The sequence below is a fragment of the Eucalyptus grandis genome, chromosome 4 (genome assembly GCF_016545825.1).
Source record: "Eucalyptus grandis isolate ANBG69807.140 chromosome 4, ASM1654582v1, whole genome shotgun sequence".
NCBI lineage: Eukaryota > Viridiplantae > Streptophyta > Magnoliopsida > Myrtales > Myrtaceae > Eucalyptus > Eucalyptus grandis.
Window position 1 is genome coordinate 28,921,654 of NC_052615.1, and position 24,466 is coordinate 28,946,119.

The 24,466-nt window shown below is 38.9% G+C and overlaps 2 protein-coding genes across 2 annotated transcripts; both read left to right on the forward strand.

The window, feature by feature from the left end:
• Positions 1–11,695: 11,695 nt before the first annotated feature.
• On the forward strand, positions 11,696–13,977 carry LOC120292601 (G-type lectin S-receptor-like serine/threonine-protein kinase At1g61370). Its single transcript, XM_039310871.1, has 5 exons — positions 11,696–12,989; positions 13,066–13,173; positions 13,262–13,464; positions 13,537–13,701; positions 13,856–13,977. The coding sequence occupies exons 1-5, from the start codon at positions 11,696–11,698 to the stop codon at positions 13,901–13,903; spliced, it is 1,818 nt and encodes a 605-aa protein (XP_039166805.1). The 3' UTR covers positions 13,904–13,977.
• LOC120292763 (G-type lectin S-receptor-like serine/threonine-protein kinase B120) lies at positions 13,957–14,889 on the forward strand. The gene is made up of 3 exons (XM_039311176.1): positions 13,957–14,093; positions 14,259–14,406; positions 14,480–14,889. Exons 1-3 carry the CDS (start codon positions 14,005–14,007, stop codon positions 14,780–14,782), a joined length of 540 nt encoding a protein of 179 aa, XP_039167110.1. The 5' UTR covers positions 13,957–14,004; the 3' UTR covers positions 14,783–14,889.
• The last annotated feature ends 9,577 nt before the right edge of the window (positions 14,890–24,466 follow it).

Below are 24,466 nucleotides of genomic sequence, written 5' to 3' on the forward strand. Positions count from 1 at the left end.
CAGCTATCCTCTTGCCTAGCAGGCAAAGATTTACCTCCGCGGAAAGGATGATTCATTCGTATCAACTGTTTTATTTTAGGTTTATGAAATTTCAAAAATAAAGGAGTCTTTATGTCGCGTTACCGAGGGCCTTGAATATTTTATGTGTTCCTAAGAAAAGAAAAGGAATTTGTCCATTTTTCGGCGTTGCCAGCCGGTAATAGCCGAAGGCAAAAAAAAAGTTTTGGAATAAGGGCGAGAATTGCTATATCCTCTATTCAAAGGGGAGAAATGAGTTTAGATATTTTGATTACTCAAAAGGATTTAACTCTTACAGAATTAATGAAAAAAGGTACACTTAAAGACTTTTATTTCCTTATCCAAGACTTAATTTCGAAAAACAATCCGTCGAATACGCACTGATAATGGGAGAGAATTTTCAATCTTTGAGTGTGCATCCTTATTTTCTCTGCATGGAATCTTACATGAGAGTTCCTGCACATATACACCACAGCAAAATGGAGTTGTTGAAAGAAAGCATCGTCATCTCTTAGAAGTAGCACGAGCACTTAAATTCCAAGCTTCCCATTCCTGAAAATTTTGGGGAGATTGTGTGGTCACAACAGCATATCTAATCAATCGCATGCCATCACATTCAAAAGGGAAGGCACCTTTCGAGTTATTATATGGGAGGAAACCGGTTGAGTCATCTCGAGTTTTTGGTGTCTATGTTATGTGACTACAATGGGACATAGAGATAAGATGGCACCTCGTGCTAGACAATGCATATTCATGGGTTATCCAACCTTGCAAAAGGGATATCGGCTTTATGGACCATCTACGGGAGATTTCTTTATAGCGGGGATGTTGTCTTTTCATGAAGATGTTTTCCTTTTCGAAATTCACTTCCTTATCCCCGAAGATGAGAAGACAATGAATAGGCAGTTTTTATTGGAGGAGGACTTATCTTCCGGAGGAATGTTGGTTATTACCTCTCCTCCAAAACCAACTGACATCTTGTCTCCAAGGCCTCCTGAAAATGATGATGAGGATTTCATTGAGCAGCCTCCTGCCCCTGACATAGTTGGGGGATATTTGGAAGCAAGAATCAGCGTGAATCATCTTCAACAACACCATGAGCCACAAGCGACACTCCCGGTCAGGCTACTCGTCCACCTACTTGGACGAAAGATTATGTATGTGGCTCTTCACGATCATTAGGTACTCGTTACCCTATCTCATCTTATATTTCCTTTGATCGGTTATCATCAGAACATCTATGTTGCATAAGTCGCATTTCTGAAGATCGAGAACCTTCTGGTTATGATGAGGCCAAAAGTGATCCTCGTTGGCAAAAGGCCATGGAATTTGAATTACATGCCTTGATGGAGAATCATACTTAGGATGTTGTGTCACATTACTGCTACTACTCACAAATCAATTGGTTGCAAGTGGGTATAAGATTAAATCGGAAGCGAGATGGATGCGTAGAAGATACAAAAAGCCTGGTTGGTAGCCAAAGGCTTCACACAACGAGAAGGTTTCGACTACCATGAAACCTTCTCACCCGTAGCAAAGGATGTCATAGTTCGTGCTTTTCTATCTATTGCTGCTTTTCGTGACTGGGCACTACATCAAATGGACGTCCATAATGCCTTCTTGCATGGTGACCTCGATGAAGAAATCTATATGGAGCTTCCACAAGGATTACAGAGACGGGGGGAGTCGAAGGTATGTCGTCTTCGCAAATCTCTTTATGGATTAAAGCAAGCTTCTCGACAATGGTACGCCAAGTTCACCAATGCACTCATGGCTGCTGGGTTCAAGCAGGTCCAAAATACGACTATGCCTTATTCACATGGACAAAGGTATGTCATCTATTTATTTGATGATCTATGTTGATGACATACTTATCATGGAAATGATGATTCCGTTATAAAGAAACTCAAAGAGTATTTGCATTCCACTTTTCATATCAAAGACTTAGGACCACCTAAGTATTTTCTTGGAATTGAGATAGCTCGTTCAGATCAAGGGATCTCATTAAGCCGGCGGAAATTTGTAATGGAGATCATATTAGAGCGGGGCTTGTCAGCGTAAACCATCGGCTATCCCCGTCGAGCAAAATGCCAAGCGAAATCTATCGATTATGATAATGGCATATCTTCTCCTTTTGATGATCCATTATTAAAAGATCCCTCAGGATATCAGAGGCTCGTAGGGAAACAGATATACCTCACCATGACTAGGCCAGACATCTGTTATGCAGTGCAAACTCTCAATCAATTTATGCACAGTCCGAAGCAATCTCACATGAATACAACATTGAAGATTGTGAGATACTTGAAGACATGTCCAGGCTTAGGAATACTTCTTTCTTGAAAGTGCGACATGGAAATGACGGCCTATTGCGATGCAGATTATGCCATATGTCCTATGAGCAGGAGGTCTATCACAGGTTTCTGCATCCCAAATTTGGGGAATCATTACTTTCTGGAAGACAAAAAGCAAATACTGTGTCCTTGTCTTAGCTAAAGCTGAATACCGATCTATGGCCAAGGCGTTTGTAGTATGCAGTTAAGGGGTCTTCTACTAGATCTCGGGCACGGAGTTAAAGGACCAACTTTACTCTTACGTGACAACGATTCAGCACTCAAACTTCCAGCAAATCCTATCTTGCATGAGAGGACAAAGCATATAAAGTCGATTGTCATTTTACTCGAGAAAAGATTCGGGGGAAGAGTTGTTGAGACAAGGGGATCGGAACCTCACTAGCAACTCAGCGGATATATTTACTAGGCCTCTTTGTCAAAGACAACATGCATATCTTCTAAACAAGCTAGGCATCTTAGATATATACAAGCTACCGGCTTGAGGGAGTGTTGGAAGATATGATTACGTAATTTTTGTATGATAAGCAATTAAGTTTATTTTAGGATTAGAAAGAGAGGAAAGATAAGAGAATATTGCTTTTCCTTTATTAATTCTTTCTTTGTAATTAAATACATGATACTATACGAAATTACAATTCAATTGAATGAAGAAACAACTTCTTCTTCTTCATCATCGGTTCCTCACGAATCCAGTAGATACACTACTTTGCTGCATCTCCACAGCGACAAATTAACCAAGAACTCAATGAAATCCTCAATGTGGGTGGGGTCAAACTTCAAGTACCTCATGTAAACCCACAGGCGGAGTCTCGATGGGCATCGCTGGGCAGTGTGAACACTGGTGGGGCTCCCGAGATCGGAGTGGTCGTGTGTGTGACGGGGAGCGCGCATAGCGCCCGATCGAAGGTATGCCGGGTGCAAGTGACCAGCTTTGGCATCGTGAGGGTCTGGAGGTACATGATCCAAATCCGGGGCATCTTGTGTATCGTCACTAGGGCACGCTCGAACGTGTTGTCCAGGGTCTTGTACTGGGAGTGGATGATGGTGAGGCTTCGGACGATCTCGAGGTGCTCGCGGAGGTAGGCGTGCCAGAGCTTGTAGCTGCTGGGGAGGGCCTTGAGGGCGCGCTCGTAGATGACAAAGCGCTTCTTGAAAGGGGAATCGGCCCGGATGATGAGGTAGTGCCACCACAGCTTGAGGCTGAAGGGGTTGCGTAGGAGTTCCTCCTCATAGAGCAAAGAATCGTCTGCCCGACAGTACAGCTCCTTGGGTATTGACATCGCTGGAACCCGGAGAAAAACCGAGAAAACCCTCGGCGCCCGAGAGAGGGAGGAGGCGGAAAGCAACAATCTTGCGCGCAGCGCGGTGCTTGGAGAGAGAATTCAATCGGAACTTCGGAGTCCCGGCGAGAGGGTAGCGAGGAGGTCGGTCGTCGCTCTTTCTCTCGTCGGGAAATCAACGGCGGCGGTGCGCCATGAGGCGGGAGGAGGCCTGGTGGGGGAAAAGCCCTAGTCTTTTCGGCAAGGAGGATGGTGGTGGGGATCTTGCGGCAAGTGCGTCTATCTCTCTGTGATCTCGCGAGAGGTGCGGGAGGGGGAGGAAGAAGAGGATTTGGTGTTTTGCTCTCGGTATTCTTCAGCGCAATTACTCCTAAGTTCATTATCTTTTTATAAATCCGTGAACATGTGACGAATTATGGGTGAACATGGCCCTAATGGGCGAGAATTACCCATTAAAAAGACCGTGCAAAAATTGGAAACTAACACGCTTCCTATTGGTTGGACTAGGTTTAGCCCGTTTTCGAGTAAGTCCATAAACCGGTCCTATTCCCTACAAAGCTTATTTGGCCTTATATTCGGGTTAAATTGCAAGCCATTAAATTTGATTCATAATTAAAAACTATAAGGCAAAATGAACAAATACTACTTGCTAACTAAAAACTTTTAATCTCTTAGAAAGTCATTGGTATGTTCCTCTTAAGGTTTCCGATACTAGATATATGCGAAGAACATTGATCGCTTGATTCATTTTTTTTTTAACATCAATCTAATTTATTTAATTATACTCTTAAAACAAGCTATTGGCTTTTATGGACACGTTCTCTCCTTCCTCTCCCTTTGTTCATTTTATTTTGATTGAGGAAGCAAATAAATGGATTATTAGAATGAAAAAGAAGAAGAAGAAGAAGAAGAAGAAGAAGTAGGGGGTTAATTCTATTACATACCCAAAAGACAAAATTAGTCAATAATTTTTAATAATTACAAATGTATATGTACATATATTTGGTTGAAAACTTAAAAAATAATGAAGTGATTGAGATGGAATTTCTTTTTTAAACATATATATATATATATATATATATATATACACTTAGGGTGAAACGGCGGTCTAGGGTCGACCTTGGACCAACCTTGGACCGGCTCAACCTGTCGAGTCTGGTCCGGTTCCCAAGGGGGCCCAGGTGGTCCTTGGTCCTGAAATTCTAGGACCAACATTGTGCAAGTTGGTCCTCGGTCCTAAGAGTTTTGGTTGGTCCATTTTGGACCAAGATTGTATATTATATTATATTATATTATATTATATTATATTATATTATATTATATTATTTATAATTCTATTATATATTCAAACCTAAGTAAAATGTTTGTTATATTTTATTATATTGAAATGTTCTATCAATATTACTAATAGTAATTTCAATTTAAAACTTTTGTTGAGTATTAATTAAGTGTCGTTTGTTTTGTTTTCAGGTGTTTGTAAGTTCAAGTGAATTAACAAGATGTGGAGTTATATATTCATGGTTTATATTAAGTATTTTGAACTTTTTATGGTTTAATTATATTTTACTAATGAATTTCAGGTGCACTTTGCTTTTCAATTTGTGTCAAATGGTAGAAGTTTTGAAGAGTAGAGTAGTCTTTGCAAGGTTGCTACGGTGATTTGCTAGTCAAGTGGTGTGAAGCTCATTTTTGGTTGAGACTCTACATGATCAAAGGCAAGAAAACGCTTTTGCATATGATGTTATGAATATTAAAGATAGATGATTACAAGAACTTTCCATCTTGTCCCATATCTCGATGAACGGTTAGTAGGTACGAAATTTTTATTATTGTGTCATATTAAATTTGCTAAATATGTATTGGTATTTATAGTTTAGTTGCACAATGTCGCATTATTGATGGATGTGTAATTTGAATTTGTAAGTTCACTTTTTTAAGGAGTATAAAAAATAAAACGAAAAGAATTATCGATCGGTCTCGGGTTGACCACTGGAACCGGACTGGATCGGCCGAACCCATTGGGTCGGGTTCAGTCCTTGGTCCTGGCTCAATAGGGTTGGTCCTCGGTCCTAAAAATTGAGGACCGGCACTATACGAAGTTGGTCCTAGGGTTAGGGGTGGCCGGACCAACCCGGACCATGCTCACCCCTATATACACTACTCTGGTTTGGCTGGGTAAGTGGGCAATTTCACGCCAAGAACCGGATCGACTCCCATGGGAGTTGTTGGTCTGGTCCTATCCAAACTAGTTCCGGCTAGTTCAAGTAGTTCTCGATTCTTTTACACACTCTTAGCTTTTAAAGACGTGTTTGATAACCGGTCAATTTTTAACTATTTCTAAAAACAAAATAAGAATATAAATCAATTTGGTAAAGTAAACTAATTTTTCTATTCCCAGGAATAGATCAGTGGTAAGGGAATAAATTTGGAACATGATTTGAAAGTAGAAATTTTTTTATTTTTTTATTCTCGAGAATGATTCTATAATCAATCCATTTTCTTTTTTTATTCTTTTCTTCTTCCTCCTCCTTTAATTGGTTGCCGGTCTCGGCAATGGTTTGGTGACCTCATTGAAGTCTCACGACCCTTGGCGCCAGCCATTGCCAAGGGGCAACCAACTATAGGAAGAAGAAGAAAAATAGGAAAAAAGATAAGAAAAAAGAAAAATCTCAAAAAAAAATTAAAAGATATTTTACTTCATACAAAAAATTAAGGGTAAGACTAAATGCATTTTTTTTTTTTCTATTTCAGGAATAAAAATTATGTATCTATCAAACACGTTTAAATACTCAAAAATTTGTTCAATAACAGCATCCAAAAAAACTATTTGTGACCAGAAATTGTTTTAAAAAATAGCATGGTTATCAGACGTATCATAAGACCCGTTTGGTCAAAGAAAAACTATTTTCAAAAAATTATATTTCAACTTTTCAGTATTTGGGTTATCGAAAATAAATAAAAATGTTTTCCATTAATTAAAAACAACGACCTTGGATTGGGAGAAATTGAAGGAAAATCACTTTTCCAAGGCTCCTAGTGTCACGATTCAAACTCCGGGCACATGCACATCCCTCAATGGTCGATGAAAGTTTGCAACATTACATGAACTGTTGCCGACCCATTCATTATTTTGCGCATGCGGAAACGTAAAACAATCTCCATACAACATAACAATGAGATAGAAACATAGGATAATATTTTCACAAGCCACACCTCCAATACAATAGTACATATATACAGACCAGTTTAACACCCAAGGTCTAATATAAAAAGTAAAGCTATTCGGCTACCTATGCGCTAAGCTTCCATTTACAAGTTCGCTATTACACTATCATACTTCTCGACCTCTGTAGGGTGAACTGTCACTCATAATCCAGCCTTGACGGAAGACCCGTCACCACATAAGAGAAGATTGCAAGAAACCTACACTTCCCTTCCTGTAGACCCTGTACACGACCTAGCATTCCTCCATCTAGGGACCTAAAAATTTTAACCCACTAAGGGGTGAGATCACATCTTAGCGAGTTAATCCCCTAAATCCAGAGTAGGAGAAGTGTACACTCTACATGCAATCTAATCATGTTTCTCACAACTCTTTCATACCAGTCTTTCCCTACATGTTAGTGCCGATCAAATCATACATACAATATCGAGCTTTTACATCATATGAATACCGTAACACGAGTATGTGCAAAGACATAAATATCAACATAAGTACACAGGCCCCCAATTACCAGACAAAACCGTTATGGCACGTCCCATACATCACCACACAGTTCCGTTTTTTAATTAGGTTCCTTGCTTTAACTCATTCATGTGTCAAAAATGATTTTAATGTATAGATAACAGTCTTCTAGCATAATCAGGTATCGTCTCGCACTGTCGAGCACGACAACGTCTATATCTAGACGGCATTCCATATAGGAGCATCGGCCCAACATCTACTACGACCAGCATCCATTAACGTGGGGCATTCTCGAAAGAGCATCATCTAGCCCTAAAGGCTCGTGATGGAATCTCATGTCATATATGCATCCACCCAATATCACAATTCAATGATCAATTGCACATTTCATTCATAACATCAATTGAGCAATTTTTCAGCAAGAAACACTTTGAGGATAATTACAATCGGAATTAGCAGAAACTATCCACTTGTGCCCTTTCAAGTTTAACACCATAAACCATCTCAAATGAGTTCGAAAAATTCTCAAAATTGAACATGTGATAAAGGGTACGTAAAAAAATATTTTTTTATGAAGACACCGAGACCCAGATTGTTCTGGATTCGGCCTAGTAGTTCACTCAATCCAACACTAAAATCGGGTCCGTTTCCAGCGGTTCTGTTTTCCAAAATCAGCTTGGTTCGAGGACTGAAATAGGTCCATTTGGTCTGAAATTCGAGTATATTCAACTAGAAGATGTAACAAATAACTTTTATGAATAACTCATTTTTAAAATCGAACCCAAAGGATTAGTAACAACCCATAGAATCCTTACAGGTCGCAAATTCCAGTGCAATTTGAGTTTCTGTTTAAAGACAACAAAGCCAAAATAATTTTCCTTTAAATCCCCAAAAATCTTGAGAAAATGTATGTTATAATTGAAGATGTTTAAAACATTTCTTCAGAAGGAAATTCTTCAAAATCGCAACATATATCAGTCTACAAAAATAGCAAATCACGCACATCTAGAAAATAGTTTCAAGAAACAACCCTATCTTTGGCCGAATCATCCTCTACAGTTCTTATCTTGTCCTTTAAACCACAACTAAACCTTTCTATGGCTAATCTAACATTTCTAACTAACACCCAACTATATGTAATATCATCTACACCTTTCTTACTTGGATGAATTCCTAAATAGAGGTAAACAAACCCTTTTCCAGATTTAGGAAAATAACTCACCAATGCTAGAACCACGCACTTCCTGTGCCGGCGGCATGACGGCGACGAAATCACAAGGCTTGCAACTCGAACGGTGACGGTTCGTTGAAGTTGAGCTCAAAGCCAAGGGTGCTCGGCTTGAGCGGATGGTGAGGATGATGGTGAGTCAAGTGGGTGATGAAGCTATAGAAAATGAAAGCAAATAAATGGAGGTGAAAGAAGGACGGGGTGCTACAGTAGAAATGGAGAATGCGTGAGGGGGGAGAAAAGGAAAAGAAGAGGGGAGGTGATGTCGTCGAGAGCAGAAAAGGGGGGAAGAGGAGAGAGAAAGAATAAAGTAATGGAGGGAAGTTGCGGGGTAATTGCAGTAGAAGGGTTGGCGTAGGTGAGGGGGTGGAAAAGTGGGAGAGAGAGAGAGGGAGAAAAAGAAGAAAGAGAGAAGAAAAGACAACAGAAGAAGTTACCGTAAGTGAGGGGGTGGAAATTGCGTGCGAAGGAGGGGGATGCGTGAAGGAGAAGAGAAAGAGGAGAGAGAGAGAAGAAAAAGAATAATAGTAATATCGTTATCATTTTCTCTTTCTTTCAATCACCGATTTTTCATGCGATAATTTTTTTTCCGAAATTTCGGGATGTCACACCTAGGCTACCAAATAGATAAAAACCAATCCATGGATTTTTTTTTTTCCTTTTATGATCAAGTTTTCAATGAAACAAATGCACTCTTATCATATTATTGTAACATTTAATGTATTGAACTCGCAATACCTTCTTAATTGATTTTTTTGGGAAAAGTGTCAATTTAATCTTTAACTTTTAATTATATCAATTTAGTCATAAAACCTTTTAATCGATATCAATTCAATTATTCTAGCTAATTTTTGCTAAATATTGTTAACGTGGATAATTTTTAAAATATATATTTTAATTTTTGAATATTTTTATGAATTTTGTCTTTTCTTTCCTTCTTTTTCTTCCTTTCTTTTTTCCTTCTTCACCTAGGTGAGAGTCATCGTTGCCTGCTAGAGGCAAGGCTTGATCGGGTGAGGGCCAAGTGAGGGATCCCCTCACCCAAGCCATGGCAACCTTATTGGGTGTCACCTTTGCTTAGGTGACGGTTGGCCTTACCAGATCTAGCAAAAGAAGCCCTTGGCTGGTTGAGTGTCACCTTTGGTGAGTAATGATAACCCTTGCCCAAGTGAGGCCAACTCACCCGGCTATGGCCAATGGCCAATCAACAACAAAAGGAAGAAGAAATGAAGAAAAAAAGAAAAAAATATATTATTAAAAATTATTCATGTCAACAATATCCCATTAAAATTAGTTAAATTGGCACTAAATAAAAATTTTATAAATAAATTGACACAATTGAAAAGTTTAAAACTAAATTGGCATATATGTAATAAGTTTATGAATTTTCTAACACTTTTCCCTTGATTTTTTATATTATTACTACACTTTTATGTCTAATGTGCATACCAAATCACAATTGTTTCGGGGTGTTTTAAATTTACAATGTAAATATTTTTATGAAATGGTTTTTCAAACTTTCCTGCATTTAGTTTGTTGAGAGTATGGTAAAAGAAATGCTTTCATGTTGTTGGATTGCCAAAAAAACTCTCTATTGGTATTCCCTCCTGTTTGTTTATTTGCTGTGGTATCACTCTTCAAGTTCTTTTTTGGAATGGAGAACCATTCTCATGTGAAGTTTTATGAGAATTGAAAGATTAAGTTTGCAAATGATTACATTTATCTTGTTTTGGCATCTTTTTTAGGTTGTTTTATTTCAATAAAAAAAGGTAATATTCGTATCCAAAATATTAGTAATATAATCTTAGTATCTTATATTAAGAACAAAATATAATTATCATAAAAATGATTATTTTTTAAAATAAGATCTAAACACCAAAAGTCAATTCAAGTGAAAGTTTCTCTAGCCGGTGTTGTGGTCCAATCAACATCCCTCTGTTAAGAAGGCTATTTCTATGGTCGCTCAATAGTACACATCAATTGACTAGAGAACAGTGTCAAGAAGAAACACACCCTAATATATTAGCTAGTGAACATTGATCTATGTTCATCAGCTAATATATAAGTGGATCTACTCATGTATCAAATCAACTATGAGGGTAGCAACGCACTAGGTCAAGGCTCGGGTAGGAAGTGGAGGGTGCAAAGGGCTTTGTAGGCTAAGCCTAGAGTGATTTTTCGGCACGCCCAAATAGATAGAGACTAAATTTTATGGGCTCAATCAGTGGCCTAGACCTAAATCACAAATTATTTGGGTGAATCAGTTCGGTGGGGCTATTTCAGGTCAAAGCCCAACTTTTCCAAGAATGAAGTTTGTTTATTTATTGTCAAATTTGAAAACTTCGATAAGCAACGGACTAATTAATGTGAAGTTATTTATAACTATATAAATGTCACCTAAAGAAATGGAATCTACGCACCTCAATTTTGATGGGACATAAGCTTAGATTAGGGTAGAGTTAATTGTCCCGCAAACACAATCAAAATAAGACACTGTCAGAACTTGTTTAAGGTTCAATAATCAAATATAATTCATCTACTTAAATGGCTTAGTGAACTAATCTCAAAGTTTGGTTTGATATAAATTCAAAGTAAATAAAAGTATAGGGCAATATTACACATTGAACATACAATTAATAATGATAGTACTAATAAAAGGCCATTGCTTTTGGTGGGAAGAAGTATTCAGAGTTCACGTATAATCACTTGAAAGTGGTGCTTAGACCAGAAAAGATACTAAAGATTTGGCCTTTCCTCAGCACGGCTGAGTTTACGTATGGAACCTTCACCCGTGTTCTCTCGCCAACCCAAATCGCACGGCCTTAAATCATTTGATTGCACCACACTTGGACTTCGTTTGATGTCTTGGATAACACGTGAGGAATCCGAATTTGTGGACAGAACTGTGCAACTATGACGCTGAGTCAAATTTGAACAGCGGCGAGGAATAAGCCCCCCGTGGAACAGTCAATGAAGATGTGGTCTTCTGAAAACCCTCGTGTTTCAGCCCCCTTTGAGGACCAAGGCCTCTTGGCTCATCGGAAATCTAGTTCATCTATCCTTACATCTGCAGAAAGTGCAGAATCAACCGATCCACCAAACTCACTAGGTTCATTCAGTCATTCTTATCATGCGGCTCATGATTTCTTGGTGCTCTTGCTTGGTCATCTTCTGCCTTCTGCAGGCAAGTCATAGGACCAGCGGTGTAGCTTACAATATTACTCCATCGGAGCCGCTCTTTCCGAACCAAACTCTTGTCTCCTCTGGCAATATATTCGAGCTTGGGTTCTTCACGCTGAGCGGGTCAGAAAATCAGTATATTGGCATACGGTACAAGAACTTGACGCCTTCTAAGATTGTGTGGGTGGCCAATAGGGAACAGCCACTTCCGTACACGGATCGGTCTGCAAAATTAACGATAGGCAGTGATGGGAATTTGAAGCTCATGGATGGACAAGAAAATATAGTTTGGTCTACCAATGTCTCTAGTCGGTCCAATTATACGTTGGCGGTGCTATTAGATAGTGGGAATTTTGTTCTGCAAGATGGCATTTATGGCGAAATATGGGGAAGCTTCGAGGATCCGACAGACACTCTTCTTCCAACAATGAAGATAGGAGTAAATGTCAGGACTGGAGTGAAAAAGTTCTTAATTTCCTGGAGAAGCGACAGTGATCCATTCCCTGGAAGTTTCTCGACTGGAATGACATCCGAGACGCCGCCTCAAGCTTTCACTTGGAATGGTTTGACCCCTTACTGGAGAGGCGGGCAATGGGACAAATCGAAATTTATCGGCATAGCAACCATGGACCAATCATACTCGAGTGGCTTCACTGTCCAGCAGGATACTCAAAAGGGAACCACTTACTATTCGGTAAATAGATACGATATCTTTCTATACATGTTCATTTCTCCCGGAGGATCTCTCACGATAATGTACTGGGATGATGGAGCTAGGGCATGGTTGATGGATTGGGCAGCACCGAACAATACTTGTGAGATTTATGGAACTTGTGGTCCATTTGGAGTTTGTAACTCATTGAATTCGCCTATTTGCAGATGCATAGATGGGTTTGTGCCAAAGTCAAATGAAGAATGGAACAGTTTAAACTGGACCAGAGGATGTGAAAGAGAGATGGAATTGAATTGCCAGAAAAACACAAGCACATCGACTTATACAAATGTAAAGAAAGATGCATTTTGGCAAATGAGCCAGATGAAACTACCCGACTCTGGGAACTATATATCAGACATTGGAGATGAAGAAGAATGTGAAAGCTGGTGCCGGAGCAATTGTTCTTGCTTGGCTTATTCTTACGTCAGCACCATTGGATGCATGGTTTGGAGTAAAGACCTCATTGATCTTCAGGAATTTCCCACAGCTGGGGAAGATCTATTTGTTCGAGTTGCACATGTAAAAGCAGGTTAGAAATTTGTTTCATTAAGATGAGTTTGAGTCGACACCAATCATCTTTTACATAACTCTCTTTCCCATTTCAGGAGGATCGCGACACAAAGCAGTTATCATCAGCCTGAGTACTATTGCAGGGATTATTTTCTTTGCAGTATTTGTTTTTGTTCTTTGCAAATGGAGAGCTAACAAAACAGGTACTATTGAAAAGCTATATCAGTGTTGTTAGAGTAATGTGCACGCTATGAAAAAAGTAAGCTAATTCTTCATCAATGATAAACACAGGAAACTTTCGAAGGCTCCTTGACTCAGCAGATACACCTGAAAAATCGACCGAGCTGACACAAGGAAATGCATGGCAAAAGCAGTTGAAGCAAGATGATTCACTGGAATTGACCCTTTATAGTTTTGATAGCATACTACTTGCTACAAACAAGTTCAGCACGACAAGTAAACTCGGGCAAGGAGGGTTTGGCTCTGTTTATAAGGTAAGACCATTCTGCAGGACATTGTTAATGAAAATATTTCAAGGTCTAAAAGCTATGTGAATTACGAAACAGGGGAAGCTGAAAGATGGGAAAGAGGTAGCTGTGAAAAGACTTTCCAGTACCTCAGCCCAAGGCGTTGAAGAGTTCAAGAATGAGATCATCCTTATATCGAAACTCCAGCATCGAAATCTTGTTAAACTCGTGGGTTACTGCATTGAAGGAGAAGAAAAGATTTTGGTATATGAGTACTTGTCGAATAAAAGCTTGGACACCTTTCTTTTGGTTGGTCTTTTTATTTATTTATTTATCTCGGATTAACTATTTTTCTATAATGTATTTTCTGCCATAGCATATAAACTTGAAAACTATTCCTGTCTGTCATGTTTGTTAGATTCAAGAAAGAAGGCAGAACTTGACTGGGGCAAACGATTTCAAATAATTCAGGAGATTGCAAGGGGGCTGCTCTACCTCCATCGAGATTCTTGCCTTAGGGTCATACATCGAGACTTGAAAGTAAGCAACATTCTCTTGGATGAAAAGATGAACCCGAAAATTTCAGATTTTGGGCTAGCACGAATGTTTGAGGGCACTCAAGTTTTGGTGAACACTCAAAAAATTGTTGGAACACTGTAAGCTCTCTAGGCCTATTTGAATTATCAATTCATTGAGTCAATCTCTTCAAGCAGACAGAAATGATTGATTTACCACAACGAACATCTCTGTTCATGCATGTTTTATCCCCATTGTCTATCAATACAATCAAAGAGTACATAACATGTTTAACTTAACTGCAGTGGCTATATGTCTCCTGAGTACGCCATGGGTGGAATATTTTCCGAGAGGTCCGATGTCTATAGCTTTGGAGTGTTGCTACTTGAGATAGTAAGCGGCAAAAAGAACACAACCCTGTATGACCAGGGACATCTGAATCTCCTTTCCTACGTACGTCCCAAATTCCAAACTTAATCAATATCGTAAGTTTGCTGCAATATTATGACAGTGTTCTCACTTACAGGCATGGCAATTGTGGAGTGATGGCAAAGCATTGGACCTAACGGATGTAGCAATGGCTGTTAGCTCTCATTTGGAGGTAACGAGATGCATCCATGTTGGGCTTCTCTGTGTTCAGGACCATGCCACGGATAGACCAAACATGTCGAATGTGGTTCTGATGTTAAGTGGCGAGTCAGATCTTCCTCAGCCGAGGCAGCCTATATTCACTTTCCAAGCTGAAATGCCAAATCGTTCTATTCCATCACAGCAAGAAAGCATCCAGTCTGTTAACACTATCACTAATACAGTGGTCGAAGGAAGATGACTATCTATTTTCATTTTTCTTTTTCTTTTTTTTGGAGATGACTTTGTTGTTATTTTTTAAGATTTTAGTGTTAATTCAATTCAAGGATGGCTTTAGTCCACTCTGAACAAAAGGTCGAACGGGCTGCTCCCCTTTATACAAGGATTTTAGGCTGCAAAGTAGGGGTTTAAATTGTGTACTTTTTTGACATAACATAATCGATGCAGCAATTTGTTCTAATTTACAGTAGCCAGAACTGTTGTTATAATTAAGGAGAACTACCGAGTAATTGCCATCACTCTCATCACCAGTTGTATTTTGAAGATTCGATTTCCTGGGTTTTTGGACAAAAGATATCATTACCAAAGATAGACTAAAGTCCCCCCAAGAGAAGCATGAGCATTGGCATAGGACAAAGTATTTCCAGCTTCAGTATGATCCCCATATATGAATTACGTTCTTCAGAGTTGATAAGAAGTCATCTATGCCTGCGGCAATTAAATGCCAGCTAGTGATCAATTCATTGACTGAACAATTCAAGTCGGAAAAGCTTCGCATGAAAATGGAAGGCTAATGTCAGCTAGTGATCAAAATCGGAGCTATGTGATCCTTAAACTGAAGAGCTGAAGAGTTCCTGATTTGCTTGGAACCCATATAATATCTAGCTTCATTGAACATTAAACTTGTGGGGAAAATTACCTTATTAATCCTAAACCTTTTGTAGAAATGCGAATTCATTCCTAATTTTTTTTTTTTGAATTTTGCAAATTTAGTCCCTATGCAAAATTCCAATGTAGTCATTCTGGACAATTTTTGTTGGAAATCGCTAGAGACGGCGATGACTAGATTATTACGTTAGTGATTTTTAGCAAAAATTAGCCGGAAAGACAGAGTATTTTTTGCAAAGGTTAAATTGGCAAAATTGAAAAGTTTTAGACGGAATTGACATTTGTGTAACAGATTTAGGATTAATTGGACTATTTCCCGAAACTTGTGTTATTGCATTGACAAAACATTTGGCCAACAAGTTTCATCCGAAGCCGTTTCGACCCCTCTTATTATTATTTGTTCATTTTAAAGTACAGTCAACTTGGAACAACGGTCAAGAGAAAACGCCGATTTTATTGGCTTCTCATCCAAAAAAACAGTTTTTAAAAGCCAACATTTGACTCACGATGAAGCTTCTATTGCATAATCTAGACTGACTTGTCAAATTGCAATGACATCCTAATCTCTTGGCATTCTGGAAATGCATATGAACTGGCATAGGCATCATCGGCTTCCGATATAAAGCTAATTTTGTACGATAACAAGACATCTGAAGCTATCTCTAAGAGGATTTATGGCCTCACACCTTTGGCAAAGTGTATCGGTTTGCAAAAATCTCGCCTTCCTATTAGATCTGCAGGCGAAACCGAAAGGCGAAGAATCGGGAGCCCCTTAACATCCTGAAGTAAGCAACAACCAAACACAGTAGGCTCCTATGACAATGTTGCTTAAGATGTGTCGCTATTCTTCCTTGGTCTTGGTCTTCCTTCTTCAGGCACATCATAGCACTGCGGTTTATAACATTACTGCAGCCGAACCACTCTTTCATAACCAAACTCTTGTCTCCTCTGGTCAAACCTTTGAGCTCGGTTTCTTCACCCCCAACAGATCAGCTAATCAATATGTGGGCATATGGTACCAGAATGTGACTCCTTCCAAGATCATCTGGGTCGCCAATAGATATACACTTGCTTGCATATTTAGATCATTCAGCAAAATTAACAATAGGCAGGGATGGGAATTTGAAGCTTGGTGGACGAGCAATAGAAGGTAGTTTGGTCCACCAATGTTTCTGTTCAGTCAAACTATACTACAACAATGCTTTCAGATGTAGGAAACTTCGTTCTACAAGACAGGAATTCCATTGAAATATGGGCAAGCTTTGATGATCCAACTGATACTTGATAAAGCTAGTACTAACACCTAGATGGGGTGAATAGGTATTTGAAAGAAATCTTAACAAATAAAATAAATTGCTCACAAAGTCTAGATGAAAATCAGAATCACGAGATTCCAAACTTCTATGATGTTCAGAAGGTGTGCAATAGACTTTAAATGAATGAGATAAAAAGAGAAATGTACACACAAATTTTATAGTGATTCAGCTTAAATCAAGCCTACGTCCACTCTCCCACGCTGACAGCCTACTCGCTAGATTCTACTATATGATCAATCAAGAAGTTACAACTTGGTGAGCAAATAGTCAATGATAGAAATTTTCTAACTCAGAGATTTTTTTTTTTTTTTTTTTCTCTCTAGATCACACTTTTTAAAGCTCATAGATGAAAACTAATAAAATGAGAGTAGCCTTAGACTTTGGAATCTCAAATTCACATTCCCACACCGAATAAACTCCTTTAAATACTCATTCACCCCATACTAGCCTCTAGTAATCTTTGGAGAAACTTTTTTCTAATCAAGCTGTTGGACATAATCAATTAAAGGAATCTTGTGGCTGTTGAAGTTAGGAATATAATTTCACTTGATTTTGTTCACCCATATAATCATAATCTTGGTTTCCATAAATAGATACTTCCCAAGAAGAAAGTTGTCTTCAAGATTGATTTCATCAATTTGTGATTGATTTTATCAACGAATTTATATAAGGTAAGTGAAATCCTTCGCTAGAAAGCTAGACAATGTAGAATAATTTCCTAATAAGTTCATTATGGATCTGTGTCGCAAAATTGATAAGTTTGAATTTGTACTCTTCCTCATTCTGGACACGATCTCGTTCTGGACTTTGTTAGAATGGGAAGAGTTTCTGAGAATGAATAGACTTTGCTAGAGGCAAGGCCTGATTAGGTGCTGGCAAACCCTAGTGAGGGATCCCCTCACCCAAGTCATGGTAACCTTGTTGGGTGTCACCTTTGCTTAGGCAACACTCAGTGAGGGCTAGCCTTGCCAGATCTAACAAAAGGAGCCCTCGCCTGATCGAGCGTCGCCTTTGGTGAGTGACAGTAACCCTCACCCAAGTGAGGCCAACTCACCCGGCTATGGCCAGTGGCCGATCACCGACAAAAGGAAGAAGAAAAGAAGAAAAAAAATTATTAAAAATTATTCATGTCAATAACATCTAGTTAAAATTAGTCACTTGATCGAGCGTCGCCTTTGGTGAGTGACAGTAACCCTCACCCAAGTGAGGCCAACTCACCTAGTAATGGTCAGTGGTGATCACCGACAAAAGGAAGAAAAAAATTATTGAAAATTATTAATGTCAATAATATCCGATTAAAATTAGTTAAATTGACAATAAATCAAAAAATTTATAACTAAATTAACACGATTGAAAGATTTAAAACTAAATTGGCACAAATGTAATAAGTTTATGATTTTTCCGACACTTTTCCCTTGATTTTTTTGTATCATTACTAAACTCTTACCAAATCACAATTTTTTTTGGGGTGTAGTTAATTTACAATGTAAAGATTTTTATAAAATGGTTTTTCAAACTTTCCTGTATTTAGTTTGTTGAGAGTACGGTAAAAAGAAACGCTTTCATGTTTTTGGATTGCCAAAAAAACTCTCTCTTGGTATTCACTCCTCTTTGTTTATTTACCATGGTATCACTATTCGATTTCTTTTTGGGAATGGAGAACCATTCTCATGTGAAGTTTATGAGAATTGAAAGATTAAGTTTGTAAATTATTACATTTATCTTTTTTGGCATCTTTTTTAGGTTGCCTTGTTTCAATAAAAAAAAGTAATATTAATAACTGTCGCGGCCAATTTTTCGGGTTCACCACCTAAAACTAGGTTAATGGACTATTGAGCTTTTTAAACTTAACTCGGGCTCTCCTAAGCCCATACCAATTCGCGACTTAGGTTTGAATTTTTAACATGCAAGAGGTTATTCTCTAGGAGTCGCCACTAATCGGTTTAGGATAAGTCGATTAGACACCTAAGTAAAATAAATAGAGATTTATTTTACTCATACGAACCAAAAAGACCGAGGGTACAATGACTTGATTACACTAGATTTCTCTAACGCCCTTTCGGTACCATTTCTTTTTAATTTTTCAAAATGTTTTTGCAAAATGATTTATTTTAACCTAAATTACTATCATGCAAATATGGTGACCACACGGGTGCTCATCCATTATTAAAACATTCAAATGAATTGCATCACACAAGGCAAGCAATCATTTTTTTTTTTTGAGTTTTCTTAAAAATTAGAATTCTTTTATGAAAATGCATTTTAAAACCAAATGACTTTATCTTATTAATATGCAAATTTTAATTAAATGGGCCTGTTATGCAAACTAATTATTATGCACCTCATGACCTAACTTCACTAATTAACAAGTTATGATTAAATAATCCTATTATGCAAACTAGTTAACATGCACCTAGTATTTTTGCATTTTTTTATTATTGAAATTCAGAATTCATGAAAACCTTAATTAATCTATCTAAAAATGATAATTTTCTAATTTATTCTAGGGATTAGTTTGACTTAAACCCTATCCTATCTTAGAAAGCTATTTTTTTTTTTTGGGAAAATGAGATAATTAGAATATGCGAACATTATCTAAAACCCTAAAAAATATTTAGGTTCAACCCTAACTTATTCCTAAAAATGCAATCTTAAAAATGCAATCCTAAGAAAATCCTAATGCTTGATTTACTAAACTTATATACTCATGCAGAATTTTGATTTTTTTTTATCTTATGATTTTTTAGTTTTTTTTAAGAGATAAGTAATTATTAAATCTAAACTATCAACAAAATCAAGCAAGAAATGATTAAAATAATCGAAAAAATAACATGTTGTCTCACAGGTCAAATTAACAGTTATTCTAACCCTAATTATCATAGCAAAGAGATCAAAATAATTACAAATCTAATCCGAAGTCTTACGGACCAAATTAAATAATTATTGTGATTTAATAATTAAAATCTCACTAAAAAGCCCAACAATTAAAATAATTAAAAAAAAAATGATCCAATGTCTCTTTGATCAAATTAATAATTATAATAATTCCAGACAAAATCCCAGCGGATAATGCATACTAAATTCACAAATATTAACATCAAATATTACAACTTAAATAGATAAAGTAAAATGAGATAAAATAGAACAAAATAAATAAAAGAAAAAGCTAAACCACCTAAAGAAAGAGGGGCTTGCTGCAGATGGGCGCCGGACGGACGGTGGTCGGCGTCGGGTACTGCAGGTCAGCGACGGCAAGGTGGCGCGGGAGGTGCAGGAACGGGCGTCGGGTCGAGCAGCGAGAGGGCTCGCGGGCGTTGCGGGTCGCAGGCTGCTGCACAGCGATGCTCGCGGGTGCTGGTGCGTGGAGCAGGGGCGGATGTCGAGGCAGAGATCGGCGGAGGGCGATTTGCAGAGGTGGGTTGCGTACGGACCGGGACCTGCTGTCTTCGGAGGGCCGCGACGTCGAGCACGGCGAGAACAGGGAGATCGGCGAGCAGCAGGGGCTGGCTAGTTGCAGAGGCGCAGCGGCACCAGGCTCTGAGCGGATGCGTAGGCGGAGGCCGAGGCGTCACGAGCCGTGGACGGCTCGATCAGTGCGGGTTGCAGGCGAGGCACTACAGAGCTCAGGGCAACGACGTCAGCCGTCGCGGCTGGCTTCGGGGCGGCAAGCGGCGCGGTGGACTTCGGCTATGGAGATGCCGTGGTGGAGGCGCAAGCAGGGACCGACGGTGGGCGCAGCGGGCTACTGGTTGGCGCTTGGGTCGTCGTGAGTCGGTGCGGACGGTCTCCAGTGGCAACGGGTCACCGGAATCGTGGATCGGCGCGGCACGAACGGGAGAGCTCGGGCGGACACCGGTAGGGCTTCGAGCGAGGCGGTCGCGGCTAGCCTCGGCTTCCAAGCGGCGTCGGCGTGGCGAGACAGCGGCGTCCGGCGGGCAGGAGACGGAGCACGGGCAGACGGCGGCAAGTCAGCGGAGAAGAAGAACATTATTCGTCTTCCTCTTTTTTAATTTTTCTTTTTTCCTCCTGTCTCTCTCTCTCTCACCTGTCTCTCTCACGTCACTTTCCCTCTGTTTTCTTCACTTTTCTGCATAAGCTTTTTGCTTTTTTCTGAATTTTTTTTCTCCCCAGAAGCTCCTCCCGGTCCTCGTACTCGGTTGCTTTTATAGGGGTAGGAGATAAGCTTTCGATTTCCCCTTCAAATCTACATCCGCGATACATTTTCACCAACCGATCACTATTGATAAAAATTTAAGATTACGATAAATATTTTCTCAAAATTCAAATCTCGCAAAGATAAATTGCAATATCGCAATATTTTTTCACAAAATTCATCCCATACTGATAAAAATTCAAGATTAAGATGAGATTTTTTTAAATCCAAATCTTTCAAAGCCAAATCGCAATATTGTTTTACCCATCTCGCCATATCTAAAAAAAGATTCATATCTCGGAAAAATTTTAAAATATTATATTCCCATGAGATAATTTTTTAATTATTAAAAAACGCGGGCCGCCAACTCGCTCGCTTCGTGGGCCTGATCCATCTAATTCGAACTCATCCGCCACCGGTCCCAAAATATGCAAATAACAAAATAAATGCAATCTAAATCTATATGATATGCAATTAATAAAATTAACCCCTAATTTCCTATGCAATAAATAACTAAACGGATAGCCAAAATTTAGGTGTCAACAATAACTAAAATTTTAGTAACATCATCTTAGTATCTTATATTAAGAACAAAATATAATTATCATAAAAATGATAATTGTCTAAAATAAGATCTAACCACTGAAACCCGATTCAAGCGAGAGTTTCTCTAGTCGGTGTCGTGGTCCAGTCAATGCCCCTTTGTCAAGAAGGCTGTTTCTATGGTCACTCAATAGTACACATCAACTGTCTTGAGAACACAGTGTCAAGAAGAAACGCACCCTAATATATTAGCTAGTGGACATAGATTTATGTTCATCAGCTAATGTATAAGTAGGTCTACTCATGTATCGAGTCAACTATGAGAGTAGCAATGCACTAGGTGAAGGCTTAGGTAGGAAGCAGAGGGTGCAAAGGGCTTTGCAGGGTAAGCCTTGAGCGATTTTTCGATGAGCCCAAATAGATCGATGATATAGCTAGGTATAAGCACCTAAAGGGGGGGTGAATAGGTGTAAAAATAATTTCTCGAGATATGAAAGCAATACTAGGCAAACAATAGAAAGAAAGCTCTAATTTAGTTAACAAAACGAACTATGAACAAACTAAAACAGAGAGTAGGGAAGAGAAAATTGAACACAAGATTTATAGTGGTTCGGCTTATTCCAAGCCTATGTCCACTCTTCTGCACTGATAGCCCACTGGCTGGATTTCACTATGAACAAAAGAGATGTTACAGCACTGTTTTCCCTTGATTCCACAGTGTAGATATTTTACCACACTTTCTCAAGGTATCTCAAAATATAGACTCTCTTTTGCGTACAATATTTCGCTCAGAAAATGAATTAACTAAGAATCAAAGAGCTTCAGACTTTGGAATTCTTCTATCGTGCACTTCCTCGAACAACTGGAACGTCTTCCTTTATACTCCTTTGTGCCATCATACCCGTTGGTACTTACCAAAGAAATTCTTCCAATCCTCCCGTTGGACGGAATCAATTATGAAGATTATTCGAGCTATTAAAGGAACATGTCGATAGCCCATCAATCCTGCTTGCCCATACAATCAGGATTTTGGTTTCCATAAGTAGAACCTTCTAAGAATACTTCGCCAATAATCGGATCTTTAATTATTCTTGATTTGAATAAAGGAATCCGTTATGTCATATCCAGCCAAGAGATATTCTCTAGTCGATAAGGCCAAATCCTTAATGAAATAGTTCTGGATAGCCTTTCTTCAACAGATTAGAATCTGTCAATGAGAATAGATTTTGAGTCTTGAATCTGATAGTACGGAGATCTTTAGACTTTAATAATAGAGTCTGCAAAACTTCAGACTAGACTGATAGAATCGTTTTGTCAACTTCAAAATATTCCAGAAGGATTTCTCCAACAATCGAGACTAAATTTTATAGGCTCAATTAGTGGCCTAAATCACAAATTTGGCTGAATTAGTTCAGTTCGGTGGGGCTATTTCAGGTCAAAGCCCGACTTTTCCAAGAATGAAGTTTGTTAATTTATTGTCAAATTTGAAAACTTCGACAGGCACAATCGAAATAAGCCTTTAAGGTACTATGAGAACTTGTTTAAGGTTCAATAATCAAATCTAACTCATCTACTGAAATTGCTTAGTGAACTCATCTCAAAGTTTGGTTTGATCTAAATTCAAAGTAATTAAAAGTATAAGGGCACTATTGCACATTGAACGTACAATTAATAATGATAGAATACTAAAAGGCCGTTGATTTTGATTAGAAGAAGTATTAAGCGTTCACGTACAATCATTTGAAGGTAGTGCTTAGACCTCTCCTCAGCACTACTGTGTTCACGTATGGAACCTTCACCCGTGTTCTCTCGCCAACCCAAATCGCATGGCCTTTGATTGCACCACAGTTGGACTTCGTTCGATGTCTTGGTTAACGCGTAAGCAATCCGAATTTGCGAACTGAAATGTGAACTGTGACGCTGAGTCAAATTTGAACAACGGCGAGGAAAAACCCCCACGTTGAACAGTCAATGAAGATGTGGTCTTCGGAAAACCCTCGTGTTTCAGCCCCCTTTGAGGACCAAGGCCTCTTGGCTCATCGGAAATCTAGTTCATCTATCCTTAAATCTGCAGAAAGTGCAGAATCAACCGACCCACCGAACTCACTAGGTTCATTCAGTTATTCTTATCATGCGGCTCATGATTTATTGGTGCTCTTGCTTGGTCATCTTCTGCCTACTTCAGGCAAGTCATAGGCCAGCGGTGTAGCTTACAATATTACTCCATTGGAGCCGCTCTTTCTGAACCAAACTCTCGCCTCCTCTGGCAATATGTTCGAGCTTGGGTTCTTCAGGCCGAGCGGGTCAGAAAATCGGTATGTTGGCATATGGTACAAGAACTTGACGCCTTCTAAGATCTTGTGGGTCGCCAATAGGGAACGGCCGCTTGTGTACACAGATCAGTCTGCAAAATTAACGATAGGCAGTGATGGGAATTTGAAGCTCATGGATGGACAAGAAAATATAGTTTGGTCTACTAATGTCTCTAGTCGGTCCAATTATACGTTGGCAGCGCTATTAGATAGTGGGAATTTTGTTCTGCAAGATGGAAATTATAGCGAAATATGGGGAAGCTTCGAGATCCGACAGACACTCTTCTTCCAACAATGAAGATAGGAGTAAATGTCAGGACTGGAGTGAAAGGGGACTATATATCAGACATTGGAGATGAAGAAGGATGTGAAAGCTGGTGCCGGAGCAGTTGTTCTTGCTTGGCTTATTCTTACGTCAGCACCATTGGGTGTATGCTTTGAGTAAAGACCTCAATGATATTGAGGAGTTTCCCACAGCTGGGGAAGATCTATTTGTTCGAGTTGCAAGTGTAAAAGCAGGTTAGAAATTGTTTCACTAAGATGAGTTTGAGTCGACACCAATCATCTTTTATATAACTCTCTTTCCCATTTCAGGAGGATCGCGACACAGAGCAGTTATCATCAGCCTAAGTACTATTGCAGGGATTATGTTCTTTGCTGTATTTGTTTTTGTTCTTTGCAAACGGAGAGCTAACAAAAGAGGTACTATTGAA

What these genes read in the sequence shown, in the direction of transcription:
- LOC120292601 (XM_039310871.1), top strand. Translation starts at nt 11,696, where the DNA reads ATGCGGCTCATGATTTCTTGGTGCTCTTGCTTGGTCATCTTCTGCCTT. An exon ending in GGTTTGGCTCTGTTTATAAG is followed by an intron (nt 13,465 to 13,536) that starts GTAAGACCATTC and finishes ATTACGAAACAG; the next exon opens with GGGAAGCTGAAAGATGGGAA. An exon ending in AAGGAGAAGAAAAGATTTTG is followed by an intron (nt 13,702 to 13,855) that starts GTATATGAGTAC and finishes CATGTTTGTTAG; the next exon opens with ATTCAAGAAAGAAGGCAGAA.
- LOC120292763 (XM_039311176.1), top strand. Translation starts at nt 14,005, where the DNA reads ATGAACCCGAAAATTTCAGATTTTGGGCTAGCACGAATGTTTGAGGGC. An exon ending in CAAAAAATTGTTGGAACACT is followed by an intron (nt 14,094 to 14,258) that starts GTAAGCTCTCTA and finishes ACTTAACTGCAG; the next exon opens with TGGCTATATGTCTCCTGAGT. An exon ending in ATCTGAATCTCCTTTCCTAC is followed by an intron (nt 14,407 to 14,479) that starts GTACGTCCCAAA and finishes TCTCACTTACAG; the next exon opens with GCATGGCAATTGTGGAGTGA.